General features: G+C 49.3%; 2 protein-coding genes across 2 annotated transcripts; one reads left to right on the forward strand and one right to left on the reverse strand.

Moving 5' to 3' along the window:
• The first annotated feature begins 2,545 nt into the window (after positions 1-2,545).
• LOC147987417 (uncharacterized) lies at positions 2,546-16,652 on the forward strand. The gene is made up of 2 exons (XM_087542373.1): positions 2,546-3,397; positions 16,638-16,652. The coding sequence occupies exons 1-2, from the start codon at positions 2,546-2,548 to the stop codon at positions 16,650-16,652; spliced, it is 867 nt and encodes a 288-aa protein (XP_087398499.1).
• A 295-nt stretch (positions 16,653-16,947) lies between these two features.
• On the reverse strand, positions 16,948-18,474 carry LOC147987418 (uncharacterized). The gene has a single exon (XM_087542374.1). It carries the CDS (start codon positions 18,472-18,474, stop codon positions 16,948-16,950), a length of 1,527 nt encoding a protein of 508 aa, XP_087398500.1.
• Positions 18,475-27,607: the final 9,133 nt, after the last annotated feature.

Consider the following 27,607-nt stretch of genomic DNA (forward strand, 5'->3'; position numbering starts at 1 on the left):
GTTGACACGGATCAAGACTGGGATTTGTCACTCCGTATGACGTAGAGGTAGCACTGGGCCCACTCGGTAATGCATCATCATAATGAGCTCAAAGTGACCAAGTGTCTGGTCACGGGATCATGCATTACGGTACGAGTAAAGTGACTTGCCGGTAACGAGATTGAACGAGGTATTGGGACACCGACGATCGAATCTCGGGCAAGTAACATACCGATTGACAAAGGGAATTGCATACGGGGTTGATTGAATCCTCGACATCGTGGTTCATCCGATGAGATCATCGTGGAGCATGTGGGAGCCAACATGGGTATCCAGATCCCGCTGTTGGTTATTGACCGGAGAGTCGTCTCGGTCATGTCTGCTTGTCTCCCGAACCCGTAGGGTCTACACACTTAAGGTTCGGTGACGCTAGGGTTGTGAAGATATGTATATGCAGTAACCCGAATGTTGTTCGGAGTCCTGGATGAGATCCCGGACGTCACGAGGAGTTCCGGAATGGTCCGGAGGTAAAGAATTATATATAGGAAGTGCTGTTTCGGCCATCGGGACAAGTTTCGGGGTCACCGGTATTGTACCGGGACCACCGGAAGGGTCCCGGGGGTCCACCGAGTGGGGCCACCTATCCCGGAGGGCCCCATGGGCTGAAGTGGGAAGGAACCCAGCCCAAAGTGGGCTGGGGCGCCACTCCCCTAGGGCCCATGCGGCTAGGGTTGAGGGGAAACCCTAAAGGGGGCGCCCCCTTGCTTGGGGGGCAAGCCCCCCACCCCTTGGCCGCCGCCCCCCTAGGAGATCCCATCTCCTAGGGCCGGCGCCCCCCTAGGCACCCCTATATATAGTGGGGGAGAGGAGGGACTTCATACCACAGCCTTTGGTGCCTCCCTCTCTCCCCGTTACGTCTCTCTCTCGTAGTATAGGCGAAGCCCTGCTACTGTGACACCCTGCATCCACCACCACGCCGTCGTGCTGCTGGATCATCATCAACCTCTCCTTCCCCCTTGCTGGATCAAGAAGGAGGAGACGTCTCCCATCCCGTACGTGTGTTGAACGCGGAGGTGCCGTCCGTTCGGCGCTTGGTCATCGGTGATTTGGATCACGTCGTGTTCGACTACATCATCCCCGTTCTTTGAACGCTTCCGCTCGCGATCTACAAAGGTATGTAGATGCATCCGATGACTCGTTGCTAGATGAACTCATAGATGGATCTTGGTGAAACGAGTAGGAAAATTTTTGTTTTCTGCAGCGTTCCCCAACAGTGGCATCATGAGCTAGGTCTATGCGTAGTTCTTCTTGCGCGAGTAGAACACAATTTGTTGTGGGCGTAGATGTTGTCAACTTTCTTGCCGCTACTAGTCTTATCTTGCTTCAACGGTATTGTGGGATGAAGCGGCCCGGACCAACCTTACACGTATGCTTACTTGAGACCGGTTCCACCGACTAACATGCACTAGTTGCATAAGGTGGCTGGCGGGTGTCTGTCTCTCCTACTTTAGTTGGAGCGGATTCGATGAACAGGGTCCTTATGAAGGGTAAATAGAAGTTGACAAATCACGTTGTGGCTTTGACGTAGGTAAGAAAACGTTCTTGCTAGAACCCTATTTCAACCACGTAAAACTTGCAACAACAATTAGAGGACGTCTAACTTGTTTTTGCAGCAAGTGCTTTGTGATATGATATGGCCAAAGTTGTGATGAATGATGAATGATCTATATGTGATGTATGAGATGTTCATGCTATTGTAATAGGAATCACGACTTGCATGTCGATGAGTATGACAACTGGCAGGAGCCATAGGAGTTGTCTTTATTTTTTTATGACCTGCGTGTCATTGAGAAACGCCATGTAAATTACTTTAATTTATTGCTAAACGCGTTAGCCATAGTAGTAGAAGTAATAGTTGGCGAGCAACTTCATGGAGACACGATGATGGAGATCATGATGATGGAGATCATGGTGTCAAGCCGGTGACAAGATGATCATGGAGCCCCAAGATGGAGATCAAAGGAGCTATGTGATATTGGCCATATCATGTCACGTTTATTATTTGATTGCATGTGATGTTTATCATGTTTTGCATCTTGTTTACTTAGAACGACGGTAGTAAATAAGATGATCCCTCATATTAATTTCAAGAAGTGTTCCCCCTAACTGTGCACCGTTGCGACAGTTCGCTGTTTCAAAACACCACGTGATGATCAGGTGTTTTATTCAGACGTTCACATACAACGGGTGTAAGACAGATTTACACATGCAAACACTTAGGTTGACTTGACGAGCCTAGCATGTACAGACATGGCCTCGGAACACAGAAGACCGAAAGGTCGAGCATGAGTCGTATAGAAGATACGATCAACATGAAGATGTTCACCGACATTGACTGGTCCGTCTCACGTGATGATCGGACACGGCCTAGTTGACTCGGATCATGTTATACTTAGATGACTCGAGGGATGTCTATCTAAGTGGGAGTTCGTTGAATAATTTGATTAGATGAACTTAATTATCATGAACTTAGTCTAAAATATTTACAATATGTCTTGTGGATCAAATGGCCAACGTAGTCCTCAACTTCAACGCGTTCCTAGAGAAAACCAAGCTGAAAGACGATGCCAGCAACTATACGGACTGGGTCCGGAACCTGAGGATCATCCTCATAGCTGCCAAGAAAGATTATGTCCTACAAGCACCGCTAGGTGAAGCTCCCGTCCCACAGAACCAAGACGTTATGAACGCTTGGCAGACACGTGTTGACGACTACTCCCTTGTTCAGTGCGGCATGCTTTACAGCTTAGAGCCGGGGCTCCAAAAGCGTTTTGAGAGACATGGAGCATATGAGATGTTCGAAGAGCTGAAAATGGTTTTTCAAGCTCATGCCCGGATCGAGAGATATGAAGTCTGCGATAAGTTCTTCAGCTGTAAGATGGAGGAAAATAGTTCTGTCAGTGAGCACATACTCACTATGTCTGGGTTACATAACCGCTTGTCTCAGCTGGGAGTTAATCTCCCGGATGATGCGGTCATTGACAGAATCCTCCAGTCGCTTCCACCAAGCTACAAGAGCTTTGTGATGAACTTCAATATGCAAGGGATGCAAAAGACTATTCCTAAGGTATTTGCAATGCTAAAATCAGCAGAGGTAGAAGTCAAGAAGGAACATCAAGTGTTGATGGTCAATAAAACCACTAAGTTCAAGAAGGGCAAGGGTAAGAAAGCCTTCAAGAAGGACAGCAAGGAAGTTGCCGCGCCCAGCAAGCAAGCTGCCGGGAAGAAGCCAAAGAATGGACCCAAGCCCAAGACTGAGTGCTTTTATTGCAAGGGAAGCGGTCACTGGAAGCGGAACTGCCCTAAATACTTAGCAGACAAGAAGGCCGGCAAAACAAAAGGTATATGTGATATACATGTAATTGATGTGTACCTTACTAGTGTCCGTAGTAGCTCCTGGGTATTTGATACCGGTGCAGTTGCTCACATTTGTAACTCAAAGCAGGGGCTGCGGAATAAGCGGAAACTGGCAAAGGACGAGGTGACGATGCGCGTCGGGAATGGTTCCAAGGTCAATGTGATCGCCGTCGGCATGCTGCCTCTATATTTACCTTCGGGATTAGTTTTAAACCTTAATAATTGTTATTTAGTGCCAGCTTTGAGCATGAACATTGTATCGGGATCTCGTTTAATTCGAGATGGCTACTCATTTAAATCCGAGAATAATGGTTGTTCTATTTATATGAGAGATATGTTTTATGGTCATGCTCCTATGGTGAATGGTTTATTCTTTATGAATCTCGAACATAATGCTACACATGTTCATAATGTGAGTACCAAAAGATGTAAGGTTGATAATGATAGTCCCACATACTTGTGGCACTGCCGCCTTGGTCACATAGGTGTCAAACGCATGAAGAAGCTCCATGCAGATGGACTTTTAGAGTCTCTTGATTATGAATCATTTGACACGTGCGAACCATGCCTCATGGGTAAGATGACCAAGACTCCGTTCTCAGGAACAATGGAGCGAGCAACCAACTTATTGGAAATCATACATACTGATGTGTGCGGTCCAATGAGTGTTGAGGCTCGCGGTGGCTATCGTTATGTTCTCACCCTCACTGATGACTTGAGTAGATATGGGTATATCTACTTAATGAAACACAAGTCTGAAACCTTTGAAAAGTTCAAGGAATTTCAGAGTGAGGTTGAGAATCAACGAGACAGGAAAATCAAGTTTCTACGATCAGATCGTGGAGGAGAATACTTCAGTCATGAATTTGGCACACACTTAAGAAAATGTGGAATAGTTTCACAACTCACGCCGCCTGGAACACCTCAGCGTAATGGTGTGTCCGAACGTCATAATCGCACTCTATTAGATATGGTGCGATCTATGATGTCTCTTACCGATTTACCGCTATCCTTTTGGGGCTATGCTTTAGAGACTGCTGCATTCACTTTAAATAGGGCTCCGTCTAAATCCGTTGAGACGACATCGTATGAATTATGGTTTGGGAAGAAACCTAAGCTGTCGTTTCTAAAAGTTTGGGGATGCGATGCTTATGTCAAGAAACTTCAACCTGAAAAGCTCGAACCCAAGTCGGAAAAATGCGTCTTCATAGGATACCCAAAAGAAACTGTTGGGTATACCTTCTACCTCAGATCCGAAGGCAAGATCTTTGTTGCCAAGAATGGGTCCTTTCTAGAGAAAGAGTTTCTCTCGAAAGAAGTAAGTGGGAGGAAAGTAGAACTTGATGAAGTATTACCTCTTGAACCGGTAAATGGCGCAACTCAAGAAAATGTTTTTGAGGTGCCAGCACCGACTAGAGAGGAAGTTAATGATAATGATCAAGATACTTCTGATCAAGCTCCTACTGAAATTCGAAGGTCCACAAGGACACGTTCCGCACCAGAGTGGTACGGCAACCCTGTCTTGGAAATCATGTTGTTAGACAACGGTGAACCTTCGAACTATGAAGAAGCGATGGCGGGCCCGGATTCCGACAAATGGCTAGAAGCCATGAAATCCGAGATAGGATCCATGTATGAAACCGAAGTATGGACTTTGACTGACTTGCCCGTTGAATGGCGAGCCATAGAAAATAAATGGATCTTTAAGAAGAAGACAGACGCGGATGGTAATGTGACCATCTATAAAGCTCGGCTTGTCGCTAAGGGTTATCGACAAGTTCAAGGGGTTGACTACGATGAGACTTTCTCACCGGTAGCGAAGCTGAAGTCCGTCCGAATCATGTTAGCAATTGCCGCGTTTTACGATTATGAAATATGGAAAATGGTTTCCTTAAGGAAGAATTGTATATGATGCAGCCGGAAGGTTTTGTCAATCCTAAGAATGCTGACAAGATGTGCAAGCTCCAACGCTCGATTTATGGGCTAGTGCAAGCATCTCGGAGTTGGAACATTCGCTTTGATGAGATGATCAAAGCGTTTGGGTTTACACAGACTTATGGAGAAGCCTGCATTTACAAGAAAGTGAGTGGGAGCTCTGTAGCATTTCTCATACCATATGTAGATGACATACTTTTGATGGGAAATGATATAGAACTCTTGGACAGCATCAAGGCCTACTTGAATAAGAGTTTTTCAATGAAGGACCTTGGAGAAGCTGCTTATATATTAGGCATCAAAATCTATAGAGATAGATCGAGACGCCTCATAGGTCTTTCACAAAGCACATACCTTGATAAGATATTGAAGAAGTTCAATATGGATCAGTCTAAGAAGGGGTTCTTACCTGTGTTACAAGGTATGAAATTGAGCTCAGCTCAATGTCCGACCACGGCAGAAGAGATAGAAGAGATGAGTGTCATCCCCTATGCCTCAGCCATAGGTTCTATTATGTATGCCATGCTGTGTACCAGACCTGATGTAAACCTTGCCATAAGTTTGGTAGGAAGGTACCAAAGTAATCCCGGCAAGGAACACTGGACAATGGTCAAGAATATCCTGAAGTACCTGAAAAGGACTAAGGAAATGTTTCTCGTTTATGGAGGTGACAAAGAGCTCGTCGTAAAGGGTTACGTTGACGCAAGCTTCGACACAGATCTGGATGACTCTAAGTCACAGACCGGATACGTGTATATTTTGAATGGTGGGGCAGTAAGCTGGTGCAGTTGCAAGCAGAGCGTCGTGGCGGGATCTACATATGAAGCGGAGTACATGGCAGCCTCGGAGGCAGCACATGAAGCAATATGGGTGAAGGAGTTCATCACCGACCTAGGAGTCATACCCAGTGCGTCGGGGCCAATCAAACTCTTCTGTGACAACACTGGAGCTATTGCACTTGCCAAGGAGCCCAGGTTTCACAAGAAGACAAGGCACATCAAGCGTCGTTTCAACTCCATTCGTGAAAATGTTCAAGATGGAGACATAGATATTTGTAAAGTACATACGGACCTGAATGTAGCAGATCCGTTGACTAAACCTCTCCCTAGGGCAAAACATGATCAACACCAGAATTCCATGGGTGTTCGATTCATCACAATGTAACTAGATTATTGACTCTAGTGCAAGTGGGAGACTGTTGGAAATATGCCCTAGAGGCAATAATAAAAGCATTATTATTATATTTCCTTGTTCATGATAATTGTCTTTATTCATGCTATAATTGTGTTATCCGGAAATCGTAATACACGTGTGAATAACAGACACCAACATGTCCCTAGTAAGCCTCTAGTTGACTAGCTCGTTGATCAACAGATAGTCATGGTTTCCTGACTATGGACATTGGATGTCATTGATAACGAGATCACATCATTAGGAGAATGATGTGATGGACAAGACCCAATCCTAAACATAGCATAAAGATCGTGTAGTTCGTTTGCTAGAGTTTTCCAATGTCAAGTATCCTTTCCTTAGACCATGAGATCGTGTAACTCCTGGATACCGTAGGAGTGCTTTGGGTATACCAAACGTCACAACGTAACTGGGTGACTATAAAGGTAGACTACGGGTATCTCCGAAAGTGTCTGTTGGGTTGACACGGATCAAGACTGGGATTTGTCACTCCGTATGACGGAGAGGTATCACTGGGCCCACTCGGTAATGCATCATCATAATGAGCTCAAAGTGACCAAGTTTCTGGTCACGGGATCATGCATCACGGTACGAGTAAAGTGACTTGCCGGTAACGAGATTGAACGAGGTATTGGGATACCGACGATCGAATCTCGGGCAAGTAATACCGATTGACAAAGGGAATTGCATACGGGGTTGATTGAATCCTCGACATCGTGGTTCATCCGATGAGATCATCATGGAGCATGTGGGAGCCAACATGGGAATCCAGATCCCGCTGTTGGTTATTGACCGGAGAGTCGTCTCGGTCATGTCTGCTTGTCTCCCGAACCCGTAGGGTCTACACACTTAAGGTTCGGTGACGCTAGGGTTGTGAAGATATGTATATGCAGTAACCCGAATGTTGTTCGGAGTCCCGGATGAGATACCAGACGTCACGAGGAGTTCCGGAATGGTCCGGAGGTAAAGAATTATATATAGGAAGTGCTGTTTCGGCCATCGGGACAAGTTTCGGGGTCACCGGTATTGTACCGGGACCACCGGAAGGGTCCCGGGGGTCCACCGGGTGGGGCCACCTATCCCGGAGGGCCCCATGGGCTGAAGTGAGAAGGAACCCAGACCAAAGTGGGCTGGGGTGCCACTCCCCTAGGGCCCATGCGGCTAGGGTTGAGGGGAAACCCTAAAGGGGGCGCCCCCTTGCTTGGGGGGCAAGCCCCCCACCCCTTGGCCGCCGCCCCCCCTCGGAGATCCCATCTCCTAGGGCCGGCGCCCCCCTAGGAACCCCTATATATAGTGGGGGAGAGGAGGGACTTCATACCACAGCCTTTGGTGCCTCCCTCTCTCCCCGTTACGTCTCTCTCTCGTAGTATAGGCGAAGCCCTGCTACTGTGACGCCCTGCATCCACCACCACGCCGTCGTGCTGCTGGATCATCATCAACCTCTCCTTCCCGCTTGCTGGATCAAGAAGGAGGAGATGTCTCCCATCCCGTACGTGTGTTGAACGCGGAGGTGCCGTCCGTTCGGCGCTTGGTCATCGGTGATTTGGATCACGTCGTGTTCGACTACATCATCCCCGTTCTTTGAACGCTTCCGCTCGCGATCTACAAAGGTATGTAGATGCATCCGATGACTCGTTGCTAGATGAACTCATAGATGGATCTTGGTGAAACGAGTAGGAAAATTTTTGTTTTCTGCAACGTTCCCCAACAGGCGAGCCATTAAGTCGCAAGTATTGGCCGACTTTGTCGTCGAATGGACGGAAGCCAAACTCCCTAAAGAGTACGACACATACTCCAATTGGATCATGCACTTCGACGGCTCCAAAATGCTGGCTGGTCTGGGGGCTGGCGTCGACCTGACGTCCCCAACCGGAGATACAGTTCAATACATACTGCAGATACTGTATACAGACTCCAACAACGCAGCCGAATATGAAGCCCTGTTACATGGTCTTCGGATGGCAGTTTCCATGGGCATTCAACGCCTGGAGGTGCGTGGGGATTCGAACCTCGCAATATCCCAAAAAAATGGAGACTTCGATGCCAAGGATCCGAAGATAGCGGCCTATCGAAATGCCGTCCTAAAGATGTCAGCTCGGTTCGAGGGGCTCGAATTTCACCATGTGGCTCGGGAAAACAATTAGGCAGCGGATATCCTCGCCCGCATCGGCGCAAAATGCGATGCGGTCCCCTCCAACATATTTTTGGAGAGGTTGTTTAAGCCATCCATGGTATGGGAAGGGGACACCGGTTACAATAGTTCGGACCCAGCCAAAATGCCCGATACCAAACACTCTGACATAATCGGAGGCTCTGCCACCGAAATAACACATTCAGCCCACGTAGTAATGGCCATCATCGCCCCATGGACAGAACCATTCTTGGCTTACCTAACTAGGCAGGAACTTCCCGAGGACAAAAATGAGGCACGCTGCATACTACGGCGATCTAAAGCCTACAGGGTCCACGAGGGAGAGATGTATAAAAAAAGCACTACCGGAGTCCTTCAAAGGTGCATCTCTGAAGAGGAGGGGCGGAAGCTTTTGGCAGAAATTCACGCCGGACTCGGCGGACACCACGCCGCAGCCCGGGCCCTTGTAAGCAAGGCCTTCCGTACAGGTTTTTATTGGCTGACGGCCCAGGCACACGCATAGGACTTGGTCCAACGCTGCATCGGTTGCCAGCTTTTTGCAAACCAAAGCCACATGCCACCCACCGCCCTCCAAACAATCCCCATTACCTGGCCCTTTGCGGTCTGGGGGCTTGACATGGTTGGACCCCTTAAAGGGGGAACCCATAAGAAAATATACTTACTGGTCATGGTGGATAAATTCACCAAATGGATAGAAGCCAAACCTGTTAAAACGGCCGAATCCGGACCGGTGATAGACTTCATATCTGGGGTTGTACACCGTTATGGCGTCCCCCACAGCATCATCACTAACAACGGCACGAACTTCACGGTCGACGAGGTAAAACTCTGGTGTAGCAACATAGGCATCAAGCTCGATTATGCTTCTGTCTATCACCCACAAACCAACGGCCAAGTTGAGCGAGCAAATGGTCTTATCATGAGAGGCATCAAACCCAGATTAGTGCGGTCCTTTAAGGAGTCTAACATGCACTGGGTAGAGGAGCTTGACTCCGTACTCTAGGGGGCTACGGACCACGTCGAATCGTACTACCGGATACACACCCTTCTTTATGGTGTACGGCGCAGAGGCGGTTCTGCCCTGCGACATAATTCATGACTCACCTCGAGTGCGCATGTACAAAGAAAGAGAGGCCGAGCTTGATCGGCAGGACAGTCTGGACACCCTGGAGGAGGAGCGCGACGTGGCAAAATCCCGTTCCGCATTCTATCAGCAACAGGCTCGCAGATACCAAAGTAGAGAAGTACGGGCCAAAACTTATAGCGTTGGCGAGTTAGTTCTACGCCTGTCGGAGAAGAAAAAGACCAAGCTCGAGCCCAAATGGGAAGGTCCCTTCATTATTGACCAAGTTCTGACCGGTGGAGCGTACCGTCTGCGGGATGCATCGAATAATCGACTTGAGCCGAACCCATGGAATGCAGCCAGGCTCCTAAGATTCTACGCCTAGTGTCGGACTCTATGTTCGTCTCCTTCCTCTGTCCATTTTTTGCACATACATTATCTGTCTTTTTTCTCTTTCTTTCTTTTATTCTTTCTCAAGGCCTTCAAGGGCCAACTTGTGCCTTGCTTGCACACTATTGACGCGCTAACCACGCTCATTATACATGGGGGCTTCTTGTTGGAAATATGCCCTAGAGGCAATAATAAATTAGTTATTATTATTATATTTCATTGTTCATGATAATCGTTTATTATCCATGCTAGAATTGTATTGATAGTAAACTCAGATACATGTGTGGATACATAGACAACACCATGTCCCTAGTAAGCCTCTAGTTGACTAGCTCGTTGATCAATAGATGGTTACGGTTTCCTAACCATGGACATTGGATGTCGTTGATAACGGGATCACATCATTAGGAGAATGATGTGATGGACAAGACCCAATCCTAAGCCTAGCACAAGATCGTGTAGTTCGTTTGCTAAAGCTTTTCTAATGTCAAGTATCATTTCCTTAGACCATGAGATTTGGCAACTCCCGGATACCGTAGGAGTGCTTTGGGTGTGCCAAACGTCACAACGTAACTGGGTGGCTATAAAGGTACACTACAGGTATCTTCGAAAGTGTCTGTTGGGTTGGCACGAATCGAGACTGGGATTTGTCACTCCGTGTAAACGGAGAGGTATCTCTGGGCCCACTCGGTAGGACATCATCATAATGTGCACAATGTGACCAAGGAGTTGATCACAGGATGATGTGTTACGGAACGAGTAAAGAGACTTGCCGGTAACGAGATTGAACAAGGTATCGGGATACCGACGATCGAATCTCGGGCAAGTACAATACTGCTGGACAAAGGGAATTGAATACGGGATTGATTGAATCCTCGACATCATGGTTCATTCGATGAGATCATCATGGAACATGTGGGAGCCAACATGGGTATCCAGATCCCGCTGTTGGTTATTGGCCGGAGAGTTGTCTCGGTCATGTCTGCATGGTTCCCGAACCCGTAGGGTCTACACACTTAAGGTTCGATGACGCTAGGGTTATTAGGAAGACTTGTATGTGATTACCGAATGTGGTTCGGAGTCCCGGATGAGATGCCGGACATCACGAGGAGTTCCGGAATGGTCCGGAGGTAAAGATTTATATATGGAAATTTGTTGTTCGGGTTCCGGGAAAAGTTCTGTTTTTCCGGTATTGTACCCGGAAGCTTCCGGAGGATTCCGGAGGTCCGGAAAATGCTCCACCACGTCCAATACAGCAGCATGGGCTGTAGGGGGGCGCCCTAACCTTAATGGGCCAAGGGCACCAGCCCCCCCAAGGCCCATGCGCATGGGAGAGGGGAAACCCTAAGGGGGAGGGCCTTCACTTGACTTGGGAGGCACTCCTCCCCCCTATGGCCGCCGCCCCCAACCCTAGATGGGATCTAGGGGGCTGGCCCCCTCTCTCCCCACCTATAAATAGTGGAGGGGTGGGAGGGCGGCCACACCCTTGAACCTGGTGCAGCCCCTCCCCTCCAATACCTCGCTCCTCCGCGTGAGCTTGGCGAAGCACTGCCGGAGAACTGCCACTCCATCACCACCACGCCGTCATGCTGCTGTTGACTCTCTTCCTCAACCTCTCCCTCCTCCTTGCTGGATCAAGGCATGGGAGACGTCTCCGTTCCGTACGTGTGTTGAACGCGGAGGTGCCGTCGTTCGGCGCTAGGATCATCGGTGATTTGGATCACGACGAGTACGACTCCATCAACCCCGTTCAATTGAATGCTTCCGCTTAGCGATCCACAAGGGTATGTAGATGCACTCTCCTTCCCCTCGTTGCTAGATTACTCCATAGATTGATCTTGGTGATGCGTAGAAAATTTTAAATTTCTGCTATGATCCCCAACACTTCTTACACAGAAGCTTAATTATTTATCTGGGCTTCATGCCCCGCACATGTGTTATTCTTCCGCATGTACCTTTTCTTCGCCATTATATGCATCGATATGACTTAAGTTTTAGCCAAGCTGGGTTGCCTGGCTCTTGTATTTATGCCCTACGTTCCCGTTAATTCGGCTAGGGCATAAGGGGAGCACCTCTGCGATTGTTACTGCCGGGTCAGCCGGATGTGTACCTCAGACTGGGTGAAGCCGAAAGCTAGCGTTCTTAAGAGAATATTCGGTCGGTGAACAAAAGATGATTTTTATTTATTTTCCATATGTGCCCCTAGATGTTTTTGCCTGCATCTCCTCTCGCAGTCCAGACATGCACTTTAGGGCATGCGTACCCAGGGAAAGGAACCCTTAACGGAACTATTCTCCCTGGAAGATGTTTCTTACTACCCATGTAATATAACATAACTAGTTGGATACTTGTCTGTTCAAGCACTAATGACCCCTACACCTGGTTTCCACACATACCCCGGTTCTTATATAACTGAGCGGGTATTTGGATACACTCCGGACTATTGGGTACCGATGTTGAAGCGAAAAGGTCTGCCATGACAAATGATTTACAATCCAGATAGAAGACATTATACATGTCACTTTAATTACATAGTTATGTAGACTGACTAAATTCCTCTTCTATACCATCCAACAGGCTGTCTAGTCTACAATCCTATTGAGAATACTTTGCGGCTAATTCTACTTGTCCATACACTAAGCTAACGGGGATCTCTTTCCCATCAGGCCACACAGGTCCGACCTCGGCCATGTGGTTTGGGTCAACCTTGGTATACCGCGTCTTCACCATGGCCCAGGCTTCCCTGGCACCTTGACGACAGGCGGATACCTTGCATAATCGGAAGCACCGCCGTGCTCCCTTGAGCTTCTCCGCAAGCTCTCCAATGCCTTCTGGCAGGGAGACAGATGGCCACAAGGCATGGGCAATACCTTGCATCACCTGCCGAACTTGTTCATGCAGTTGTGAGAGCTCGGGTAGAAGATCACCCGCAGACCCGGGCATCTCCTCCACGGGACGACCCGTCAGCATACCTGCAGACATAACTCTGTTAGCCGGCTTCTCCGCCGCACCCTTTTAAGGGTTCGTTCAAGCACTTACTGAAAATGCCGCGTCGAAGCCGCTTATTCTCCTTCTCGGAGTCCGCGAGCTGGGCTCGAACATCTTTCAGTTCCACGCTCAGCTTGGTATTGGCGTCTTGGAGATTGTTTTTCTCCCGCCTGACCTTAGTCAGCACGCGTTCGCCAGCCTTTAGCTGTCGTACGACATGACGGTCCTCCAGATTCTCTCCGGAGTCATCTGCAATATCTACTGTTAGATCTGCAGCCATGCCGCACACTATATGGTACCTATCATTCTTTGAAACAAATGTTACCAGCTGGGGACTTTTCAGGTTCCTTCAATGCGGCAATGGCGGCCCGAAGTTGGGTCTTGCATTCCTCTAGCTCCTGTGACAGTCGAGTATTCTTCTCTCTAAGAACCTGCATAATAAATGATCCTTAAATCAGTTGTGCCAACCGTTTCAAGTCTCAGGGGCTACTGATACATATAATCGTCAGATTTTCTTACCCGTACATCCCTTACATACTGGTCCGTGGCTCTGGCTAGACCATTTTGAGCAGCACGGAGGTACGCGTCTCCAGAATTGAAGGCATAAAATGCCTCTGGTGAGAAGCAAGTGTCACGGAGTACGGCCAGGCGACGCCTATGATTCATGGCGCTCTCCACTTCTGAATTTGTAGCGGATAGTCTATCCACATCCTCTGTAGGAGGAGTATCCGGCGTCCGCCCCATGTCGGCTTCCGCCTCTATGTCCGGCCCTGGAGCCCGATTGGTGGAAGCATGATCGGCAGCCTCTCTGGACATATTCCGGCGAGCGTTTTTTCTATTAAAGAAACATGGACATCATTACATTTTGAGAAAGACGACAACCACGGAGCGGGGTTTTTGTCATACCTCTGCGCCGGCGTCTCCGTCCTAACTGCCTTCCTTTTTGGCCTACCCGGCATCGGTGCCTCTTGTTGGCGAGTTGCTGCAGGTTCGGCACGGCGTCCCAAATGCCTTCCCTGTAAAACACCATATGTATATGGTAGGTGAAGTGTCTAAAAGGGGATCCTAGTTTTTGGAGTTGGGATTTTGGTTTTTCTTACGTGCGACGCAGGGAGCAGTCCGGGATAGTCGGTCGTAATGGCCACCATGGTGTCATCACAGCTCAATTGATAGAACTGCCTGTCTATCAGCTCCACGAATATGTCCGGATCTTCTTCGAGTCCGGGACCGAGGGCCCGGTCAGGGTCCTTTGGTTGTGGAGATGGGCTGTTGACCTCCCTTATGGCTTTTCGCAGTTCCTGCCGTAAAATGGCAAAGTGAGTACCTACGACAAAGAATGCGGGAAGAATGGGAGTAAGGAGATATAACTCACCCAGCTTGGAGGGTTGTACATGGAGAATCCATCCCGTGGCTTGATGCGGATGAAATCCGCTTCCTCTCCCTTGAACAACTCGGACAGAATTTTTGCTAAAGCAGCAGTGGTGTCCGGTCCCTTACGCCCGCAACGGGTGGCATCATCTTCCTCATGAAAACACCACAAGGGGTGCACTCCCCGCATTATGCATATTGACATAACCTCGATTACTGTCAATCCTGATTCAGCCAGCGCTTTAATCCGCTTCATCAGGTAAAGGACTTCTCCGTTGTCTTCCTCCTGGGGGCTCCGTGGGTGCCAGCTTCGGCGTTTCTTCAGAGGAGCATTGTTGAACTCAGGAAGACCCCGCCGAACAGGGTCCGAAAGGGGGACGTCCTCCATATAAAACCATTTCGAAGGCCGGTCCTCGAACGCCTTCTTCGGAGTACCGGACAGGTATCCGGTTTCGGCGATGCGCCATATTTCGGCTCCGCCTACTTGATAAAGTGACCCTTTCTGTGAGCGGGGGACGAGGCAAAATAGCCTTTTCCACAGCTCGAAATGAGCCTCGCAGCCCAGGAATAACTCGCAGAGGGCAACGTAGCCGGCAATGTGTAATATGGAAGCAGGGGTGATATTATGCAGTTGGAGGCTGTAAAACTCCAGGAGCCCGCGGAGGAACGGATGAATTGGAAATCTTAGTCCCCTTAATAAGTAAGGTACAAGGCATACCCGCTCCCCCGTAGAGGGGCTGGGGAAGCTCTTCGCTTGCTCCCCACCATTGTAGGTGGCGAGCCCGGCTCGGACGGGAACCATATACGCTGGAGGGAGAAATCCCTGAGTCTGCAGTTCGACTAATCGACTGTGTGAGACAGAACACCTCTCCCAATCATCGGGCTTAGGGCTACGGGGAGGAGAGGATGAGCTGCGGTGGTCGGTCATGTTGGAGTGGATTTTTCCGAAGTGCGCTCCGATGGATTCTCGCTATGGGAGGATGGTATGGATTGGATCTAAGAATCCCCATATCTTTAATAGACAATTTATTTATCTAGCTAGGGGGGCGAATGTAAAAATGCCCTGGCTCCTCGTATTCATTCGGCGAAGGGAAGGTAGCCCTTATTGGGCGCAGAAGCCAAGAAGTCCAACATTTATGGGGCCGGACACTACTTAACAAACATTCGAAATTTGGAGAAGAACCCGCCTTGCAATGCGGAAGACAATACTGCGTGTCGGGCTTGACGTCATTGAAGTCTGGTTCGGGGGCTAATGAGGAAGTCCTGGATTAGGGGGTCTCCGGACAGCTGGAATATATACTTTGGCCGGACTGTTGGACTATGAAGATACAAGATTGAAGACTTCGTCTCGTGTCCGGATGGGACTTTACCTGGCGTAGAAGGCAAGCTAGGCAATACGAATATATATATTTCCTCCTTTGTAACCGACCTTGTGTAACCCTAGTCCCCTCCGGTGTCTATATAAACCGGAGGGTTTTAGTCCGTAGGACAACAACAATCATACCATAGGCTAGCTTCTAGGGTTTAGCCTCTTCGATCTCGTGGTAGATCAACTCTTGTATTACTCATATTATCAAGAACAATCAAGCATGACGTAGGGTATTACCTCCATCAAGAGGGCCCGAACCTGGGTAAAACATCGTGTCCCCTACCTCATGTTACTATCCGCCTTAGACGCACAGTTCGGGACCCCCTACTCGAGATCCGCCGGTTTTAACACCGACAGAGGGGCCCAGATGTAAACCGTGTGCCCTGTTTGGCACACAATTTAGTAAACACTAGGCTTATAGCCACGCCACATGGCACCTCCGTTAGGTGTTGCCAGCTGTGATCTTAGTATCTTCGCTGGGTGACAACTTAATATACTCGGCTTACATGTAAGCCTAGTCCTCGATAAGTAACACACGGCTTACAGGCCCTAAGCCGAAACTTGCTAAGCCGTGAGCTATAAACCAAGTATAATACTCAGCTTATTGTTCGCCATGGTTAAAAAGGACTTTGCGGTGTATGTTTCACGGCTAGAATGTTTTTTCAGTAGTGTCTTAGTTTTGAAGTTACACACTTTTACGGAACTAGATGTAAACTCAAAACTAAGCATGTCAATTATGTAAGAGCTTTTTCGTTATTTGAGGAAGCCTATGGATGTTTTTTTAGGAAGTCAACGAATGAAATTGACGCAGAAGCAAAATGCAGAAGTATTCGGCATACAGTCAGGACATTCAATAAAATCACACAGGACATCCAATAAAATCGCACACATGAAATGTGACCAGTTGATGTAGTATCCCACGCTTAAGCAATCAATGGAGGTAAGTATAAAACTCCACAAAATTTAAAATAATAATGCAGAAAATTATACAACTCCACTTGAAAAGGAAAAAAATTACTTCGAAATACAAGACCACGAAGCAAATCTCCGGTTTCTTATTTGTCGGGTGACTGTGGCCAATGTCTCAAATAGTTTTCATCCTTCAAATAGCTCTCCCAGCATCTCTTCTAAAACCTGGGGACTACTGCTTCCACGGCTAACCTGCTCAGCTAGCGCTGGTTGCTCCTTCAGGTAGTCATGGTAACCTGAAATAACTCTCTCGATGATGGCTCTCCGCAGCGCATCTCTGAGCCGGGGGTCAGGAACCTTCCAGAACTTCTGAGTCTGGTACGTTTTATGAAATGATGACTCGAATTTAGCTAGAGGAGAAGTGTTGATCCAACGACGTAGAAGTCCAGGAGAATGATATTTGGGTATGCAGGACAACATATGTCCCCAAGAAAGAAGATAGAAATCCATGTACTTCTTGCATTCAGGTGTAAGTTTAATTCCCGATGGGTGAGACTGAGACATCACCTGAGCAACAAAATAGGAATTGTTGAGCAGGAATATACAGCCGAGGCTTGGATCCTGGAACAAATCCGATTTTCTCTGAAGCTCATCCTTCAGATAATTGATGGTATCATCTATGGCATCACAAAGCTTTACGGTGTTTTGGCTTTGTGCAGAGACGAGCGTTGAAGCATATGCTATCCTCATCGACAGTATACCATTCACCAAGAACCGAATCTTACAGTCAATTCCGCCTCCGCTTCGTGCAATATTCTCCATGGCCCACGAGTCATATTTGGGGAGCATCTTGATGTCCATCATCGTGCTGGAAACGGCCTGAATTAACATGTTCTCTTCTGTCTTCAGTAAGATGCTTACCTCATCGGAAATGCATTGGGCTTCCAAAGGGACTACGGGCATCATACTCATGTATGATGCGCTGGAGACGCACATATACATGTGTAGGACAACCTGTAGCTTATCCTCCTCGATAGCATCCAGTATGGTGCCGACAACGACGAGCATTGCTGAGATACTCGCTTTGCCAAACCGTGCGATAGCCAGCGCCTCGTGGGTCCGCCATCGTCTCGTGGCCAGATTTACTTCATTGATACTGGAGACAATTATGGTGAGAGCTCGGATCCACCTCTTGACCAATTCCTGGAGCCAATTAGCAGATGCCCCTTTGAGACGGAGCTGCAGCCGCGAATCGAGAACCCAGTCGACATCTAGCTCGATGAACCAATTCTTCAGCGAAGGGTGTGGGGCAATTGTTTTTGTGAGAGATAAGGTGTGGAATGCTCGTACCATGCGCTGGGTGTAACCGTCGCTGACCATTCTGTGAGCAATCTTCGTGAGCTCGCTGGTACCCAAGTCCGCTGCCCCAACAGATGCCGAGGAGTAGCTGGAGGTGTTGGACCTCGAGGCACCGGAGTCGCTGGAGTCGGTGGATCTGCTCTGATCGGAGAGAGTTGATCTGACGCGCCACTCGGAGCAGACGATGCTGACGCTCCGGATTGATTCCCGGTAGGAGTTGAGTGGCGGGCTGAAGGCATCCGTGAAGCCGGTGGTGCTCTCCTCCGGCACAGAAGCAAGGTGCCCCCGCGTGCTGCTACCTTGAAATAGCCCTCTGAGACCGCTGAACACGCTAGACAGGTGCACCGCCACCATGCTCATACTTTGTGAAGCTCGAAGAGATTGGCAGGGGAGAAAACTACGAGAAGTGCCGGCCCGGAATCGACGCTAGTTGCCGACGATACAAGATAGAACGATAGTTTCAATGGGACTGTCCACTATAATTTAGAATAAAAAACACTAATTGCCGGAAGCGCGTGACACTGATTTGCTGCAGTGGGTCACCTCTTACCTCATGCCATATAAAGAAACCACCACAAATCTCTCTCCTTTTTTTTTGACAGGGACCACAAATCTCTCCTTGTTGATAGGAGTACAACAGAAGAACAATTTTGACATTCTCCCTCTTACCCTCTCATTTCACATGGGAGGTAAAAGAGTAAAAGTTAATCAAACCCGCTGCTTAGTGCAATCGATGGCTCAGTCTATTTTGTACTTTACCTCGACCAAAGGGAAGGTAAGAGTGAGAATGTTAAAAAACCGCTCAGCTTCCTTGTGTTAGACGGCTGACTCGGCCCATCGCAGTCTCCCCACGATCCCCGCATGATCTGGTGCACGCACTAGTTTTAGTTGGGCGTCACCCCCTATATATAATCCTCTCTGTACTCTATAAGTCATTAAGGAAAGAATTCTTTCAATTATCATGTTATCAGATTATTCCACGATCCTATCCTCTCCTAAACTACCAGCGCCATGACAAACTCCGGTGACGGCACTCCCTCTCAGCCCGTCGCCGGCAGTCACACTCTTCCGGCTACAAACTCCACCACCACGCTCACCATCCCATTCCTCTCCTTTAGCGAGACCATCACTGATGTTACTCCCTTCATCCCCATTGTTCTTGATCTCCATAGCCGAAACTACTACCACTGACGCCATTTGTTCGAGATCCACCTCGACTGTTGCTCGCTGCTGCATCACATCTCCGATGCGTCGCCCCCCGAGCTGCACAACCCTCACTGGCTCAAAGATGATCTGGCCATCATCCAGTGGCTCTACACGCGCGTCTTCACCGAGCTGTTCAACCTCGTTGTCAAGGACGGCGCCACGGCACGTGACATCTGGAGGGAGCTCCGGCGTCTCTTCCAGGACAATCGTGATGCGCGCATCTCCGCCCTCAACACCAAGCTCCGCACGATCACCTAGGGAGATCGCCCCGTCGGCGTCTTCTGTCAGCAGATCAAGGCGATTGCCGACGAACTCCGTGAACTCGGAGAAACCGTTGGAGATCGCTCTATCCTTCAAGCGCTCATGGGCGTCCTCGACGAGCGGTTTGCTCAGCAGGCGTAGCTGATCCCGCTTCTCCGCCCACTGCCGACCCATTCTGAGGCAAAATCCATGATGCAGCTCGAGGAACAGACGCAGGCACGCAAGACTAGAGCTCCCCGCCTCTTCCACACCACGGCGCGCCCCGCTCCACCACCGGCGGCCTCCTCGCCTACCCCGCCCGCCGCGCAACCGCCCCCAGGATGGCGTCCCAGCCCCAACTACAAGGGGAAGAACACAATTTATCGTCCACCGAAGCAAAACTCGTCGGCGTCCTCATCGTCCCATGCGCCTCCAACTCCGGCTCCCACGGCGCCACCAGCACCCATGCCATTTGCAGCGCCTCCCTCGTCGGCTCCTTCAGCATGGTGCCCCTCGCATGATCCATGGACTGGGCTCGTTCAAGCCTGGTCCATGGCTTGGACTGCGCCTTCACCATATGGCGCTCCGCCTGCGTATAGTGGGACTTGGGCGCCTGGTACGCGCCCGTCTGTCGGCACCCCCAGCCTTCTCGGCTCCCGGTCGCCGACACACGCCTACACAGCTTATGCGCCGTTGTACCAGCCTGCTCTGGATCCCACAGCGTCATCCATGTACCCCTACGGCGCTCCTCCACTTGCAACCTGGGACGTGGGTGGTCCCTCAGCACAACCATCTTCATCAACTTACCCGTCGGCTGCCTCTACTTCAACATCATCACCACCTTCCTCGGATCAAGCTGCTCTCATTGCCGCTCTGAATTCACTTACCACACAGGACACAGGTACCGAATGGATCTTCCACTCTGGTGCATCCTCTCATATGTCTGCATCTACATGTACGCTTTCCTCTATACATCCTTCTGTTCTGTTTCCATCTATAACCATCGGCGACGGCTCCACCGTACCTGTTTCATGTGTTGGTTCCACTAGCATTCCCTCCTCCAGGTCACCTCTTCTTCTCCGTGAAGTTCTAGTAGCCCCTGCTCTTATCAAAAACTTAATTTTTGTTCGTCGTTTTACGATTGATAACCAAGTTTTTGTCGAATTTGATCCTTTTGGGTTGTCTGTAAAGGATCTCCACAGCAAGGCGGTGATAGCTCGGTTCAATAGTTCTGGCGATCCCTACACGATTCACGGTGCATCTTCCTCACCAGCTCAAGCCATGCATGCTTACGCGACTCTCTGGCATCGTCGCTTTGGTCATCCCAACACCACCACCATGTCCAAGCTTCTTAAAAAATTCCAGCTTCCGCATGATCGAGCCTCCCACGACCCCACTCTGTGTCAAGCATGTCAGCTAGGCAAACATGTTCGGTTTCCCTTTGGCACGTCTACCACTAGTAGTACTTTTCCCTTTGAATTGTTGCATTGTGATCTCTGGACCTTCCCTCTACCTAGTGTGTCTGGTTTTAAATACTACCTTGTACTCGTGGATGATTATTCTCACTGCATATGGACCTTTCCCATTTGCAACAAATCTGATGTGCATAGTCTCTTTGTTAACTGTCAGCAATATGTCTACACTCACTTCTCTCTTTCCGTTCGTTTCTTACAATGTGACAATGTACGAGAATTCGACAACGCTCGCAACCGCAACTTCTTTCTTCACCACGGTATCCTTCTACGCTACTCATGTCCCTACACCTCTTCCCAAAACGGTAAGGCGGAGCGTTCTCTTCACACGATCAACGACATGCTACGTACCCTCCTTATCCAAGCCTCCATGCCACCAAAATTCTGGGTTGAAGCCCTCCATCATGCCACCTATCTTGTTAACATATGTCCCACCACCAAATCCCCTAAATTTATGAATCTTCATTTCTTGCCGCACCTTCATATGATAACCTACGTGTTTTTGGCTGCCTTTGCTATCCCAATCTTAGTGCAACAACACCTCACAAACTCTCTCCTAGATCCTTGCCATGTGTCTTTCTCAGCTACTCTGATTCTCACAAGGGTTGCCGTTGTCTTGATCTACAGACCGGTCGTTTCCTCATCTCTCGCCATGTCACATTCGACGAAACAGTCTTCCCCTATGCCTCTCACTCCCAGCCAGATTTTTCCGCACCAATTTCTGCCACTAATCGTACTGCAGCCGGATCCCCTCCGATCGACATGCATGGCACTCGCATGCATGGCCCTGTTCATGTGGTCATGTCACCTGCCACCCACCCACCTGAACCTCCCACCACTATAGCGACCGATCCGTCCGTGCGCATAGCATCTCCGGGCTCTGTGCCCTCTCTCTCTCCCAATCATTGTCCACCTTCCCCACCCAGCATCCAGCCCCATGCTACCCCACCCAACTCATCAGGCCCCGCCACCACATCGCCCCTGCATGTCCCTTCTCCCTCGCATGCATCGTCTGCTGCCTTGCCCCACGTCTTAGCTGATCTACCATCCGGCTCTTCGCCTTCCCCTCCATCCCAGCCACCACGCGGTCTCCCTCCCATTGCTATTCCCGTACCAATTTCATCCAATGATCACACAATGCGCACACACAGCAAGTCAGGCTTCGGTCTTCCCGCTGATCGCCTAAACCTCATCGCATCGTCCACCCCTGTCTCTCCCATTCCCTCCTCTTACAAAGTGGCTCTCCTCGACCCAAACTGGTTCCATGCCATGAAGGATGAGTATGATGCCCTCCTTCTCAACAACACATGGTCCCTTGTTCCTTGTCCACACAGAGCCAACGTCGTCTTCGGGAAATGGGTTTTTCGACATAAACTCAACTCCGATGGCTCTCTCTCTCTCGCTACAAGGCCAGGTGGGTTTGTCGTGGTGATTCTCAGCAAGCCGGTATTGACTTTGACGAAACCTTCTCTCCCGTGGTTAAACCAAGCACGATCCGAGCCGTTCTCAGCCTTGTCATTTCTTCCTCCTAGCCAATCCACAAGTTAGACGTCAAGAACGCCTTTCTCCACGGCTCCCTCCACGAAACAATTTTCTGCCGGCAGCCTCTTGGCTTCGTCAACCCATCGTTTCCTGATCACGTCTGCCACCTTAACAAATCACTCTATGGTCTTAAGCAAGCGCCACGTGCATGGTTTCATCGCTTTGCCACTTTCATTCACACCCTCGGCTTTCTCCCTTCCCGCTCAGACTCCTCTCTCTTCATTCTCCAAATACAAAATCACACTGCCTACCTTCTTTATGTTGACGATATTGTGCTCACCGCCTCTTCTGATACATTTCTCAACCAGATCATTATGTCCCTTCGACGTGAGTTTTGCATGACAGACCTTGGTCCTCTTCATCATTTTCTTGGGATCGCTGTGTCTCGTTCTTCATCTAGCCTTTTTCTCTCTCAACGTCAATACGTGCTTGATCTCCTCTCTAAGGCCGGCATGACCGACTGCCACCCCTGCCGCACTCCGGCTGAAACAGGTTCCAAGCCCTCTTCCGATGGTGAGCCCCTTTCTGATCCTACCCTATACAGTAGCATCACCGGAGCCCTCCAATACATGACTCTCACTCGTCCTGAGATCACCTATGTCGTTCAGCAAGCGTGTTTGTACATGCATGATCCTCGCCTCCCTCATTACAATCATGTCAAACGCATCCTCTGCTATCTCAAAGGCACCCTCGATCATGGCCTTTCCATCACACCATCCGCACCAACTTCTCTCAGAGCGTACTCTGATGCAGACTGGGCTGGATGCCCGGACACTCGTCGATCTACTTCCGGTTAATGTGTGTACTTGGGTGATAATTTGATCTCATGGTCGTCAAAAAGACAGCTCACTGTTTCTAGGTCTTCTGTCGAAGCTGAATCAAAGTTTTAAATCGCGGGCGAAAACAGCGCTATCGCGCCGCTATCTCCGCGTGAAATCAGCCCCGCGATTTACTTCCTTCCCAGAATCGCGGGAGATCGCGCCGCAATCGCCGGAGATCACGCGGTTTCTTCGTTAACGATCGCGGCAAACTTTCCTTCCGCTATTTCCCTTCGCCCGCGATTTTAATCTTTGAGCTGAATACAGGTCCGTTGCTCATGCCGTTGCTGAAACCGTTTGGCTACACCAACTACTCACCGAGCTGCACCGGCCTCTTCACCAAGCTACCATCAACGTTGACCCTGTACAACATCGTCGGACCAAACACATAGAGATAGACATACGCTTTGTTAGGGAGAAGGTAGCTCTAGCTGATGTACGTGTTCTACATGTCCCCACTAGCTAGCGTGCAATTCGCTGACATCTTCACCAGGGGACTGCCCACTGCTGCGTTCGTCGACATCCGAGCCAGTCTAGGGGGGGGGGGGGGGGGGTTAGACAGGTGACTCGGTCCACCCCAGTCTCCCCACGATCTGGTGCACGCACTAGTTTTAGTTGGGCGTCGCCCCCCTATATGTAATCCTCTCTATACTCTGTAAGTCATTAAGGAAAGAACTCTTTCAATTATCACCTTGGGCCCCGCCTTGTCAGTCACAGACTGCACTCCAGACCGCTCGACACTCGTCGTTCACCTAAAAAAATAAAAAAAATCAATACCGTCGTTCTGTTCTATTTTTGCTGCCGGATTCCTCTCTTGTTCGTGCTGCCGAAAATAGAGCATGGAAAAGGACTCCGTCATCCTCCCCTAATACCTGATCCGACAGACCTGAAGCTCGCCCATCTGCCGTGGAAGCGATGCCCGTGTAGGAGCTCAGCTTGGCCGGCCGGCAAGCGATGGGCGCCGCGAAGAAGCGGTCGATCTGGCCGCCGGGGTGCTCGATTTGGCGCTGCAGCAGCTTGACTTGGCTCCCAAGGAGCTCGCCACGCCGTGGGCTTTGAACCATCCACCATGTGAACTACCCGGCTTCATAGGCGGCGGCGCGACGTGAAGACGAAGACGGCCGCGGGCGGCGAACTGATGAAGAGCTCGGGACGACGAGGAGCTGGTGGGGCACGCCGCCGCTTTCTCGCCACTCCAGGTACTATTGCTTTTCCTGAGGTTGGCCTACCTCCACCATTCCGGGGGTGGTGGTGTTTGGTGTTGACTCAGCAGCAGCACTTGTGAGTCGCCGTAACGCGGTTCCTTCCGGCATTCATTCTGTGTCCTCCACTTCCCGTAGTACTTTCCTCCCCCACCCCTTTCTGTTAGTGCCCGTCTCATCGAGCTTGACCCAGCAGGGCGTCCACCATGGCGGAGCACCTTGCTTCCGTACCGGATGAGACCGCCATGGGCTTCACGGGTGACTACCCGCCGCCGAACACCTACCGCGACTGGATCCGGACAGTCACCGTGTCCTGAGCGCCGATAGGTTGGGGTTTCCGCCGGAGTCCCAGAAACGTCAGGATGTAAATGATCAGTCTGCTGGACGTTTCTGAGACTGCCCGCACTGACCACCACTTTTTATGTGGGATTATGCGGTAGCCCAATTAATTTTTATACGGGGCATGTGGCCTTCATATACTGCCCCATATATTTACCAAGCTTACACTGGATAAGCTGACATACAAAGAGGAAGTATATACGTATGTATAGGAAGTATGACAAACAAATGGCAGTAGATATAAAGTGAAAATAGCAAACAGCGGATAATATTAGCCCACACTGAAAATGGCAAACAGTGGATAATACAAAGTGAAAAACGCCTATCAAAGCAGCGGAAATATCTCCTGTATGTGAACGAAAATGAATATGCAATGCACTCCCCATCCTCCATATCCCAAAATGAACAGAAAGCGCCTAGACTCAAAACGGCACCAAATGATAAAACTAGCAGCTAAGAGCATCTTCTGTCAGCTTTGGCCTCAGCTAATCGGAATCAGAATGGTCCCAGGATTGGCCTCATCTTCGGTCCACTCAACTGATTTTTTTTCTCCAGAAACTTCTCAACCTGCGGTCATTCAAGTTTATTAATAAGTTATATAAGACATACAGTACTGTCTACATGCAAAATCAGCTATTCAAATGTAACCTGCGATTTGTAAATTGTTTGACATGACCCACCAGAATGAATTATCTATCAGATTTTATAAAGCTAATTCATAACAAAAAACAAATAACATATTCACAAGCATTGGCCAAATAAACCTTCCAATAAAGCAGGCATGGAACGTGAATCATGGAGAGTGCACACACAAACTTCAGGCACACCTCCATTCAATCTCGTTGAAGGCACCACAAAGGATAAAAAAGAATATCGCAAACCAAGGGGAAAAAGAAACTAGGATAAGAATTAAGCAGGGTTCCTTAAATCATAAGCATACACCAATGTGTATTTCCCTTCCCTAAAATGATTATTAATCAATATTGCAGAGGAGGAAAGCAAAGCCATCAAGGATCAAACGTGCAGATAGCTAGCACCACAACCTTTCAAAAATGTAGGAAGCTAGCAACAAATTCACAATAGGCAATGATCTTAAATCAATATTCTAACCAAGAAGAGTCCTTAATGATTATTACAAGCTTAACGCATCGTGCATCATCACTGTTTAGCTTCTTCAGGCAATTCACGGGAGCTCTGCGTCCTGTCGATCCGGCGTTTTACCCTTCCTGACGTGTTCAGTCCCAATCAATGAAAAAATAGGGTGTTACGATAAAATAGCGTGGGCCTTAGAATACGCTATTAGCTTCTTATATCGCGCTATAACATACTATTAGCGAGACATTATATGTCAATTTATTTAGCCATGCATTTCTCATAATGATGTATGAGGGAGTCCTGAATTAGGGGGTGTCCGGATAGCCGGACTATACCTTCGGCCGGACTCCTGGACTATGAAGATACAAGATTGAAGACTTCGTCCCGTGTCTGGAAGGGACTTTCCTTGGCGTGGAAGGCAAGCTTGATGATACGGATATGTAGATCTCCTACCATTGTAACCGACTCTGTGTAACCCTAGCCCTCTCCGGTGTCTATATAAACCGGAGGGTTTTAGTCCGTAGGACGAACAACAATCATACCATAGGATAGCTTCTAGGGTTTAGCCTCCTTGATCTCGTGGTAGATCTACTCTTGTACTACCCATATCATCAATATTAATCAAGCAAGACGTAGGGTTTACCTCCATCAAGAGGGCCCGAACCTGGGTAAAACATTATGTCCCCTACCTCCTGTTACCATCCGCCTAGACGCACAGTTCGGGACCCCTACCCGAGATCCGCCGGTTTTGACACCGACATTGGGGCTTTCATTGAGAGTTCCTCTGTGTCGTCACTTTTAGGCCCGATGGCTCCTCCGATCATCAATGACGATGCGATCCAGGATGAGACTTTTCTCTCCGGAAAGATCTTCGTATTTGGCGGCTTCGCACTGCGGGCCAATTCGCTTGGCCATCTGGAGCAGATCGAAAGCTACGCCCCTGGACGTCAGGTCAGATTTGGAAGTTTAAACTACACAACGGACCTCCACGGAGACTTGATCTTCGACGGATTCGATCCGCAGCCGAGCGCGCCGCACTGTCACGATGTGCATGATCTATCTCAGCCGCCGAACAGTGCCCTGGAGGCCGCACCCGCATCAGCTCCGATCCTTAATTCGGAACCAACTGTGCCAATCAAGGATGGGTGGTTGGACACCGCCTCGGGGGCTGCAATCTTTACGGTGATCGAGCCGGACTCCTCTCCAAACTCCGAGCCCTCCACGCCCCTACCGATCGAACCCGATTGGGCACCGATCATGGAGTTCACCGTGGCGGACATCTTTCAGCACTCGCCCTTCGGCGATATTCTTAATTCACTAAAGTCTCTCTCTTTATCAGGAGAGCCCTGGTCGGACTATGGTTAGCAAGGTTGGGATGCGGATGATGAAGAAATTCAAAGCCCACCCACCACCCACTTCGTAGGCACTGTCGATGATTTAACCGACATGCTTGACTTCGACTCCGAAGACATCGACGGTATGGACGCCGATGCAGGAGACGATCAAGAACCAGCGCCTATAGGGCACTGGAAAGCCACCTCGTCGTATGATATATACATGGTGGACACCCCAA

Source organism: Triticum urartu, chromosome 2A, assembly GCF_056163025.1.
Source record: "Triticum urartu cultivar PI428250 chromosome 2A, HENAU_Tu73, whole genome shotgun sequence".
Taxonomy (NCBI): domain Eukaryota; kingdom Viridiplantae; phylum Streptophyta; class Magnoliopsida; order Poales; family Poaceae; genus Triticum; species Triticum urartu.

What these genes read in the sequence shown, in the direction of transcription:
- LOC147987417 (XM_087542373.1), top strand. Translation starts at nt 2,546, where the DNA reads ATGGCCAACGTAGTCCTCAACTTCAACGCGTTCCTAGAGAAAACCAAG.
- LOC147987418 (XM_087542374.1), bottom strand. Translation starts at nt 18,474, where the DNA reads ATGGTGGCGGTGCACCTGTCTAGCGTGTTCAGCGGTCTCAGAGGGCTA.